Source organism: Colobus angolensis, unplaced genomic scaffold (genome assembly GCF_000951035.1).
Source record: "Colobus angolensis palliatus isolate OR3802 unplaced genomic scaffold, Cang.pa_1.0 Scaffold376, whole genome shotgun sequence".
Taxonomy (NCBI): Eukaryota; Metazoa; Chordata; class Mammalia; order Primates; family Cercopithecidae; genus Colobus; species Colobus angolensis.
The window spans coordinates 71671-83252 of NW_012117110.1; the positions used below are offsets into that span (position 1 = coordinate 71671).

The following is an 11582-nucleotide window of genomic DNA, read 5'->3' on the forward strand; positions in this document are numbered from 1 at the left end:
TGATCTCTGTTTGCCCCTTGGCTCAGGCATTTTTAGATGCTGCCTGTTCACCTACTTACAGACCCTCCTGACCAGACTCAGGGTCAGTGTGCCGTGCAACTCCTGCCTATCCCCTGCTCAGGGCCCACACCTTTGGCCTGAGCCAGCTAGTTTTTGGATCTTCCTATTTCTCAAAGATTGGCCATTGCCCTGGCTCCAGCATGACATCTGCTCTTATCAGTTCTTTTCTCTAACCACAAGGTGATTCTTGCCTAGAAGAGAAAAGCCTTACAATTAAATAAGGCCTGAAAATTTGGTCCACATACTGATTTGGTTTCCTTAATGCTACTGAGACATACATGACAAACGTTATCAAAGCAACACAAATGGAGACACACAGTCACTCAAGTGTGCCTTTCCAGAGACAAAATAAATCTACCAATAAGATCATCACCAGTCCCAACAAAATGTGAAAAGATACCAGACCCTTGAGAAACAATATCTAAATATTTTACTTTCAATTCTTACCCTTCATAAAAACTCAAGAGGACTGTATTTGGGCCCTAAGACGAAAATTTTGTTTCCTCTTTGAGCCACACCACTGAACACTCGAGCAAATGCAATAAAAGACTCTTGGTTGTCTTCTTCCTGGAGCACAGGTTTAGGGGTCACACTCTCCACCTGTTGCTCATCACCTGCCAGAAACAAAAAGATAATTAGTGCCCAGAATGCCCTCTTAATTCAAGAACTGTCTGGAAACACAGAAGGAAGAGTGAATATGATGTTTGGTCCAGTTTCAGAGAAAAAAGAAAACAAACCAAAACACCAAGAATGGAAGGAATATTGATAAAAACTATGATTAAAGCTTAAAAAGCTCAAGAACTAAAGGATGAGTGTCCCAAGTTAAGCAAAAACGCAAACACTTTGCAACAGAGCCTACTTAGGAAAGTTATGCCTCTTGGCTCCTCTCCTTTTGGACATGTTTCAAGGGCACTGCCATCTTGGGTGGGCTCCAAGGGTGCCTGTCCCTGTGCTGCTGCAAGCTTCTCTGCATGCCTTTGTCTTGCACGCTCACGTCTCTGAGCAATTTCTTCTTGAGTGAGAGGCCTACAGGATATCACAAATATGTTATCATCTGGCAACATCAAGCATCTCTCAGTTTTGTCAAGCAGAGAAACAGCAAGTATTGATATGGCTGGGTAAGATGAAGATTGGTCCCAGCTCCATTCCAGGCAGTTTTCTCCAAGTCCTCTCCCTGTCTGTAGCAACAGGAGAGGGCCTATCAGCCTCTCTCTAATAATGCTATATCCCAACTATTCTGAGCTTATGAACTGACATGCAAGAGCCCAAGTCCCTATCTGGAGCAATGTACAATAGTATGGAACCTTTCTCAGATGCCTATATTCCTTCTGGAAAAGGCAAAGAACAGGAAGAAGGAAGGGAAAGAGTGACAGATATCAGGGTTTGGAACAACCCTGGCAGGGAAACAAGCATAAGGCCTCAATAACCGGGGTTCAAGAGGAAGGGTTCAAGGTCAGGATGAGTACTGGCAATTCATCAGTACTAGAAGGTCAAACTGAAATATTAGCCACTGTGTTAGACCCAAGAAGTACCATCACAGAAAAGGCAGGGTGTGGGTGTGTATGTGTGGTTTTCCCTGGGGGTGAGAATGAGAGGGGGTGGAGAAGGTAATTAAGCTATTTTTCCTGAAGAATTACCCTCATGTCTGTCAGGATATAGAGAAGGCATTCCAAGTTTTAATACTAAAAAGATGTTGACAAAAGGGGAGCACTAAGTCGAATACAAATTATGTTTGGGAGTTCGGGTTTGGAAGGTAGAAACCAGGCAGGTAGACTGTTTCCTAGGACGTGGCTCCCTTCCCATGTAGGGGTCCTTAGGAACCTACCTGCATGCTCAACCCCAGCACATGAACAGGACCAATCCGTGTCCTAAGGCTGATAGAATAACAGCATCTTTACCCTCTTGATACTCCGGGACTGAGCATCAAAGCACTCAGGCTAATCCTATGGTCCTAACTTTATGCTCCAGCTCTGGAAGCTGGACAACTCTTCCTGGTCCCAACACTTTGTGCCTCTCTCCCATGTTGTCCCTCACCTTTGACATTATGATTCCTGCTTTATTTCCCAAGCTCAGACTTCACACCTAACTGATAACCTTCATCCCCATCTTGCCATGCCATATTCCCCTCCTCTCTCTGTAAGCCATGGAAGCCATGCAGGTAGCCATTCTGCCTACCTGCCTTCCAAATGGCCATATACCCACAGGGCTCCTGATTCAAAGTGACCTAACTCCTACTTTTCTAGTTCATGTAAGCTAACCTGGAAAGTGACTGCTTAAATCATTGACTGTCCACTGCTATACTCTTCAGATATCTTCCTGCTAGACAAGACTTCTCTAGTCCTAGTGTCCAGGACTAGACACTACTTCTGCCTTCCTTAGCACCTGTCCCTCAAAATCAATGCGTTTAGTTCCAAGAGCAGGCCCTTCCACTTACACCCACTCTGCCACAGGTCACTGGGCTGTGCAATAGAATACAAAACCATGAGAAACAATCCTTGAGCCTGGCTTGGTCAGGTGCCTCATTAGGCAATCAAAACCGCTGGCACTAGGGGGCCACACTACCACTGCAAGAGACAAGCTCCTCATTACAGGAAGCTCTAAATGTCAGAACTTTCAAATACAGAATGAACTCTGCTTCCTCACAATTTCCAGCTATGGCCGCAGTTCTCTCCTCTGGAGCAACATCTAACAAACCTACTTCCCTCCCCTTTCCTCTGAATCACCTGCATTCATGCCTTCCCTGCCTCCCTTCTTTTCCCCAGGCTGAGCACTCTAGCTGTTCCTTCAATCAATCCTTAGACAACTTTCCTTGTTTCTAGACTTTTGCTAAAAACTCATAAGAATATCTGAAAAGTGTGAACTAAAATATAAATGCAGAAAACACTTTTATTGTTAGAGTAGAAGGGAAAAAATACCAGAGGTATCTACTAGTATCTACAGAGAAATGGTCTCTTCCAACGGGTTTATCACTATGATCCAGAGACTGTGTTAACCACTTTACATATATTATAGCACATAATTTATCACAACCATTACATGAAGTAGATACCATATTCCTATTTTACATACAAGAAAAGGAAGACTTTGAAAACTTCAGTAACTTGACCCAAAGTCACACAGATTTTAAATGGAGGAGCCATCATTCAAATCCAGATCTGTATGGCTCTAAAGTCTGTGCTCATTATCACCAGGTTATGTCTTTCCTTCAGGAGGAATTAAAAATGATAAAATCGTCATCTTACATAAATGTGATTTCACTTTAGTGTTAGTGAAAAAAGAAGTGTATTTGTTCACCTTGCAGATTAAATCCTCATGTGCCTAAGTTCATGAAGTGATCTGGAATAATCAGCAGGTATGGTCATTAAGTAAGCATCAACTGTATAGATGCTTGCTGTCTACGTTTCTATCCATCCATCCAGTTAACAACTACTGTGTGCCACGCACTGCTGTGGGTACTGGGAATGATGGTAGAGGGGAACAAAGCAGATAGTAATCAGAGGGATGTGTAAAAAGTAACCACTGTGTGTCCAGCATTTGCTGAGAACAAAAAGAAATGTAATTACAAGAAAATGGGGCCCTACTAGTGAGGAAACAGCTGTGAGTGGGAAGTTATTTAGGCTATAGTTAAACTAACCATGGATGTTACTTCTTGAAGGGACAATAGTTACTAATACTGAGATGAAGGAGACCAGAGGTGAGAATGCTGACTGAAGATTCAAATGTCAGGCTGGAAGGTGAATTTGAAGAAGCAAAGAAAGGAGGCAACAACGCAAGAACAAAGGATAAAGTCCTGTAACAGTCCCACACTTCATTTACAACCACAGTGGCACTGTTGAGCAGTGAGTAAAGGTCAGTGTCTTCATTAAGTTAGGGAAAAATTTTTAGGCTTTGCGGATGCCGAATCCCATTTTCTGCCTTACTTTTCTCCCTAGCGCATATCACTAATACACTGTACTCTATAAGAAAGGAAAATAATACTCTGTTATTCCTGGCTTGGGTATCTAATACAATGGAGATGAAAATGCTATCAAACCAACTTCCCATGGTACATTTTCCTAAATTTTACAAATAAAACTTAAATGAAAAAAAATCAGCTAGAAGATGGAAAAGAACAAAGTAATGATGATGACCTTACCAGGTATACCTGAAAACACTATATTATCACGTAACAATTGTTGAACCTGATATACTGGTTAAAAAACAAATGACAAAAATAAAATCAGTAAAAAACTTCATGGAATAGAATGGATTGCACTACCAAAAATATACTAAAATCAGAAAAGCATATGATGAATTATTAAGAAAAAAGTTCACAGAAAATGTAATTAATAGTAGAGGCATAATAATACTATTATTCATCAGCAAGAAAATAAAGGATGGGTAGAGGTAGGAATTTTTAATGGTATAAATACATGTATTTCAAATCTTAACAGCAAGTTATCCAATTCTCTGGTATTCCCTATGATTCTACTGGAATCTCTCAGATACTCCCAATGGCCAAAAAACATCCAATATCCTAAAATTGTTAGTACAAGAAATTGTTACTACATGTAGCACTGAACTATTATCTGAGAGTAGTCTAGATTCACAATTAGGCATTCATTCGTTCCATTATTCCCTCATTTACTTACTAATTTAGCCATTGATTCACCCATGCACTGACCTGTTCATTCCCCCATTCAGATATTCACTCATTCATTCTTCATTCACTCACCCATCTATTCCTTTACTTATCCCCAGGGCAAAAATTATTGAATATGCCTATGTCCAAATCACTAGGAAAGTACTAAAAAACAATGCATAACCTTTTCCCTGAAGGACAAACAGAATTTTATCAGAGGAAAAGAAGCCTTCTCAGATGGAGGAACAGCACAAGTAAAGATATGACATTTGTTCAGACACTAGTATATCAGAGAAACAGAAATAAAAATCTTGTCAAAACATGGTTTGGGGTCAGGTCACGGTGGGCCTGAAATGCCACTAAGACAGGTCAAGTTTATTTCACAGGCTGATGATCTGACCTTCAGTCATTCACATATTATTTTCATGATTTCTGCTATATCTGCATATTATTTATTTAATACTTATTTAAATGCACAAACATTTTGAACTCAATAAAACTTTAAAATCTCATCACAGTAAAGGCTTTATCACTTGACATACACAGGCAATACACACAAATACACATTAAAATAAATATGCCAACCAAGTAAGTTAAAACTTGTTTCCCTAAGTACCACTGAGATCATCGCCAACACTTCACACTTGAATCAAAACTGCTCAAGGCAGTGAGAATCATTAAGGGTTTTTGAGCAAGAGACATATCTTCATAGCTGAGTCTTATAAAGACCACTCTAAAGGAAGAATGGCAAGTGGATCGGTGGAACTAAAGATGGGGCAGGAGAACCATGTAGGAAGTTGCTGCAACAATATCCACAAGAGATGATCAGAATCTAAACTAGTGGGGCAAGCAGCAGAGACAGAAGGAGGGGAACTCACATAAAAAACAGGAAATGTAGAATAGACAGATTCCCCAAGACTCTGGAACTTGAGAAATATCCCTCTCCTACACCCACCACACCCATGCACACATAATACACACGGGGAAGCAGAGACACTCATACATTCATAATCTCTACTGAGGTAGACAGAATTAGATGAGACAAGGCAGGCTTAGATTAGAACTCACCTGACATGTTCAACAAAAGTTAACTGTTGCTACTACTACTAACACTATTCTTCAAACTTATTTCATTTCAATTCAATATCCCAGAGCTGCTTTCAACACCTTTCTCCTACAGAGGTATCACAAAAGGATACATTACTGTACATATTGTATGTTACCCTGAGGGTTGGCTTGATATGAATTCTGCGTTGAGGAGGAAAAGCATTATCCGTGCCCCTGCTACCCACAGCCCAACAACATCCCACCAAATATATACCATATTCCTAGCCCAGCCCAACTTTCCCCTTTCCCTTACCTTGGCTTATTCTGAGGCAAGGCCTTAGCATCAACTGCAAACGTTTTGGAAACAAATATGATAACTGGAGCAGTGTCCTCACTTCCACATTTCATAAAAGCTAAACAAATAGGAAGTAAAAATGTTACTATTTTTCCCATTATTAAAAGAACAGATTTTTCTGGAAAACAATTAGAATGTTTAGAACATGGCATCATCTAAATACATCAGAAGTCCACAACTTTTTCCAACTATGATAAAAACTTTAATTAGAAAAGGGTAAGATTGCCAGGAAAGAAGAGCAAAGCAAGGTCAAACAGAGTTGGCAGAAATAAGGGAAGAAAAGCAAGCAAATTTGACGGGGTGAGGGATCTCATATGAAAGCTAAACCTATGCAATGAGGTTAACCACCTATTATAAGCACTAATACATTTTTCACTGTCAAGTACAGAAAAGATAGGACTGAGGAATGTTACCAAAGGCCAACAATCAGCAAGGCAGGTTGTTAACAAGACATATAAAAATCAATAGCTTTTCCAATCCCCCACAATAACAAGTTAGAAAATAAAATGGACAACAATACTGTATTATGATATTAACAAATTCTTAGAAATAAATTAGGATTCAATAGTATTAAAATGCCAATTATCTATAAATACATAAATTTTAACACAATTTCATATTAACATATGAACATTTTCCTTAACCCATATTGGAGGTAAAAAACCATTGATTAATGAATTTTTTTAAAACAACTCATCACCTCACATTAAAATAATTTGTATACAAAGAATTCAACAGTAAAATTTAAAGAAGAAAAAAGAAAGCCACAGGAAGTAAGAATGAAACATGTATCAGAAGTCTTGCTAGTGGAAGCTTTGAATGAGGAACAGAATGACATGCCCTGACTTATATCTTAAGAGGATCACTCTGTTTTGTCTGCAATATTGAGAAAACACTAACCAGAATCAAGAAGCAGGGATACTAGTTGTTTTCTTTGTTGTTGTTGTTGCTGTTTGTTTGTTTGTTTTTTGAGTCGGAATCTCACTCTTGTCACCCAGGCTGGAGTGCAGTGGCGTGATCTCGGCTCACTGCAACCTCCTCCTCCCAGATTGAAGCGATTCTCTTGCCTCAGCCCCCTGAGTAGCTGGGACTACAAGCGCGTACCACCACACCCAGGTAATTTTCGTATTTTTAGTAGAGACGGGGTTTCATCATATTGGCCAGGATGGTCTCGAGCTCTTGGCCTCATGATCAACCCGCCTCAGCCTCCCAAAGTGCTGGGATTATAGGTGTGGGCCACTGTGCCCGGCCCAGCCAGGATACTAGTTGTTAAACAATTAAAATAACCAGGTGAGAGATGGTGGTTTCTTGGCTCAGGGAGGCAGAAGGGAAAACATTGGGAAATAGTTGAATTCTGTATTTAAAAGGAAGAATAAACAGGATTTGTTGATGGACTGGATGTTGGAGCATGAGATAAATACAAGGGCCATAGATGACTCCAAGGTTTTTGGACTGAGTAAATGAAAAGATTGAGGTGCCCCTAACTGAGATGGAAATGACTAGGTGAGCAGACTTGGGAATAAGATAAAAAGCCCAGTTTTGGATATGTTGAGTTGAGATGCTTCTTAGACAACACAGTGTAGAGGGAGTTCCAGATATCAGTCCAGAGTCCAGAAAACAGACATGCTCTGAAGATACACAATTGTGGGAATTATGAGTATGTAGTTGTCATTTAAAGTCTGGAGACTGGATGAGATTATCAGAAGAGGGACTGCAGGTAAAATAGATGAGGATCAAAGACTTGAACCTTACTTGGGGCACCCCAAAGTTAAAAAGCCAGGGAGATGGGGAGGAATCACAAAAACAGATTATTAAGGATAAGCAGCCAGGGAGACACAAAGAAAAGCAGAAGCAAGGGAATGGAAGCAATGGAAGCCTAGAAGTCAAGGGAAGAAAGTGCTTCAAGGAGGAGGAGTGATCACCTGTGTCAAATGCTAATGACAGATCTAGTCCTGTGAAGACTGAAAACTGGCCATTAGATTTAACGAACCAAAACATCGTTAGATTTAACGATGCCAAGAACAACAGTGTAGTGGTTTGGGGGCAGGGTTACAAAAGCAATAGAACAGGAGGAAAAGAATTAGAGAAAAGAAAATTCGTAGAGACAAATTTCATGGAACCTACAAAGTCCAGAATGGGAGCTTCTTTTCTCATGAGGAGCATGTGTACAGGAAGTCACTGGTCTTTCATCCTACTGGCTGAGCAAAATGGCTGTAACAAGAAAACCTTTGGGGTGGGGGTGGGAGGCAAAACTGGTGAAATGGTCATTTGTGAAACTGTTCATCTGTGGAAGTGGACATTTGGCAAATTGGCCATTTAGCAAACTAACATTCAGCAAATTAGCCTAGAGCAGCCTGGATAGAGGACAGTCAACGACATGGTATAGTCCAACAGGTCCATCTTTCCTTACCTGCTTTCAGTGCTTGAGTTTCTGGTGGAAGAGAGTCAAAAGTTTGTGATCCTATACACATCAGTCTCTCCACTCTCCTGGCTGTAATATCAAGGGGACTAGGAAGTTTCTGACACACCATCGCTGAAGTCTGTTGTTAAGGACTCAAAACCATGAGCCAGTGCCTCCCACCAAGGCGAAGATTCACTGTATGCTCTAAATATTGAGGTAACAAAGTCTGTCCATACAGAAAATGTATGTGTTATATGGCAACACTGCTTTATGCATCACATCTCAAAACGTGCACACAATTTCAGGGAGTCCACAAACTTCTAAAAGGCCAAAAAGGATCCTCATGACAGATACTTTAACACTGAAGCCCATGGAACAAATGAGAACAGAGCTTAGCAGGTTGGCTACTGGTGACCTTGAAATGAAACAGTTATCTAACACAAACATCTAAATCATCTACTTATATTTAAATCTTAGTGTAAACATTTTTATTTTTACAGATTACTAAACAAACACAAAAGAATTGTCTTTCTAAAGAAGTTCATTAGTAATGTTAAAACAAATTAGTATTAGTATATTAATTATTAAAGTATCAAATACAGTTTCACGGTAGAACACTAAATAAGCAGAGAAGACTTATTTTGGATTGAATATTATTTCCAGAGAATTTTCTGGTTGCCAAAAGCATTGTTTTTTCTTGCTTTATCAAAATTATTTCATTAAAAACCTGTAGAATAAAGAATACCAAGAACAGCATGGGATATGGGTAGCCACTGACTGCAAATGGCATTGATCTGAACTTTAGGGTCTGAATGTCGTGCCTCTTGGGCTCCAATTTTTAATCCTAAAGAAGTCACTATTTTATCAATTTTGTCTTTGTCCCTATAGTAAACACAAGATTGGAGGGCAGAAATGTCATATGCACATATAAACAGGCAGTGGGGAAAAGGAACCCGACATTATTTGGCATATTTTTACCCTAATGTGTGACTTTTTCAAAAAAAGTTAAAAATGACTGAAGGGAATCCTGCCACAGAAAAAGCCTCCTCAACCTCTACTCTTACACTTTCAAGTGAATCCTTCTTTAAGACTTCCCAGGAAGTACTTCTCCCCAACCTCTTCAAGCAGACTATATCAAGTGGTAAAGCAGTCTTACAAATAAGTGCTAACAAGTCATTATTCCACTTCAGCAATAACTTAGAAATAAATGCACTAAAGTAAACTTATACCAGAAAAGTTATTTCCCAACTTCCCCATTAATGATTCTAGCTATCAAGCACCTTTTCTACTTTAATAACTATTTTTTAAACCTGGGTTTGCATACACGAAGGCCCAATGTTTCTTTCTATCCTTTTGTCTCTTCACCTCAGCACTTTATAAAATATTGCTGTCCTGTCCCTCCAATATCACCCTTTAGCTGGGTTACACAGACTTCTTTAAATTGCTTCCAAGCCCTGTAATCAACTCATCTGTGGAAGCTCTGTTCACTTTCTCAGTCCATCTCAGCTTTCTGAAGTACGACTCATCAAACTGGAAAGTGAGACAAATTATACTGCCTAAAGATGGCTAAAGGTAAACAATGTTATAAGACTCTTACTTTTTCAAGACAGTGTCATACAAACTCCATATATTTTCCAGGATAAACTGTACAAATAAAGGTTTCTTTCCTTTGGCCTGTACAAAAGAATATATGGGCTTAAGTTCCTGAACATTTAATAGGCATTTATATATTCCTTCTTGACATGCTTTTATTGTCAATATGTTTCATTTCTACTTGAAAATATTTACTCAAAAATAAAGTAGATGAAAGTAGTTATAAGAAGGCACTAAACAGTCAATAATCCATAATTAATAATAATCCACTGTTCTTTCCTCTGGGAACCATAGACTTTACAAGTGACATGACCATTCGTGGGTCATATTACCATGGCTGCCATCAAACAAATACACACAGGACCCAAGCCAAGAGCTAAAATTTCACTCTGCACGAGCAGGCTCTTTATATGGACTTCAGTCTAAAATTACGTTAGAAGAAACACAAAGCATTCTTAAACATATTTCTAAAATTTCACAAGGGTAGGAAAATTTTGAAAACCCAAAAAACCCCATCATTTTTCTCACTAAACTATGCAAAAAGTTACTAGCAAGAGCACCTTGAGGTGTATACTCTCCCATATACATGAGGTGGGATATATTAATAAATTCATACCTCCTTTCTGAAGAACTACTGGCAACAGTATTAAGAAATGAAAAGTCATTGGCTTAGAATGCTCAGTTTAAAAAAACTCACCATGAAGACATAAAACTTATGTCCAAAGATGTCTATCATAACTCTACTTACAATATCAAAGCATTTGAAAAAAAAAAAACTATTTCCAATCTTAAGAGAATGATTACATAAATGATAGTGCTCTCACAAAATAAAATAACAGAGGGTTTACTGAATTATTTTATATAATCATCATAACCATCCTATCAGATAAGTGATATTATCTCAATTTTACAGATGAAATAACTGAGATAAAAGTCATAGAGCCAATAAGTGGTGGAGCCAAAATTCAAACACAGAGTCAACTCTAAAGGCATGCTCTTTCTCACTTAGCTATATTTACTGCCTTTAAAATATACTGTTTATAAAAAAGCTTTTAATGGCAAGGGAATATGTTCATGATATGACAAAAGCAAAAAGGCAGCTACATTGTATAACCAGCATAATTTCAACTGAGGAATGTATATATACATGTAAAGAGAATGAAAAAAATTAGAATCATCTACTAGCAGTGCTGGCTTCAATTTTTTTGTTTGCTGTGGCTTTATACTTGTGAGTACTTTCTAAAAAGCAATGTATATGATTTTCTTTTTTTTTTCTTTTTCTTTTTTTTATTTTTATTATACTTTAAGTTCTAGGGTACATGTGCACAACATGCAGGTATGTTACATATGTATACTTGTGCCATGTTGGTGTGCTGCACCCATCAACTCGTCAGCACCCATCAATTCATCATTTATATCATGTATAACTCCCCAATGCAATCCCTCCCCTCTCCCCCCTCCCCATGATAGGCCCCAGTGTGTGATGTTCCCCTTCCCGAGTCCAA

General features: G+C 38.9%; 1 protein-coding gene across 1 annotated transcript in view; it reads right to left on the bottom strand.

Annotated features, from left to right (window-relative positions):
• Positions 1–510: 510 nt before the first annotated feature.
• Positions 511–11582, bottom strand: part of LOC105520272 (elongation factor Tu GTP-binding domain-containing protein 1-like) — a 32229-nt gene continuing 21157 nt past the window's right edge. Inside the window, exons 4-9 of the mRNA XM_011953892.1 lie at positions 10082–10158; positions 9230–9366; positions 8494–8616; positions 6042–6141; positions 935–1086; positions 511–674 (exon numbers count right to left, since the gene is read on the bottom strand). Coding sequence (XP_011809282.1) covers positions 511–674; positions 935–1086; positions 6042–6141; positions 8494–8616; positions 9230–9366; positions 10082–10158 — 753 coding nt within the window. The remainder of the gene's footprint in view (positions 675–934; positions 1087–6041; positions 6142–8493; positions 8617–9229; positions 9367–10081; positions 10159–11582) is intronic.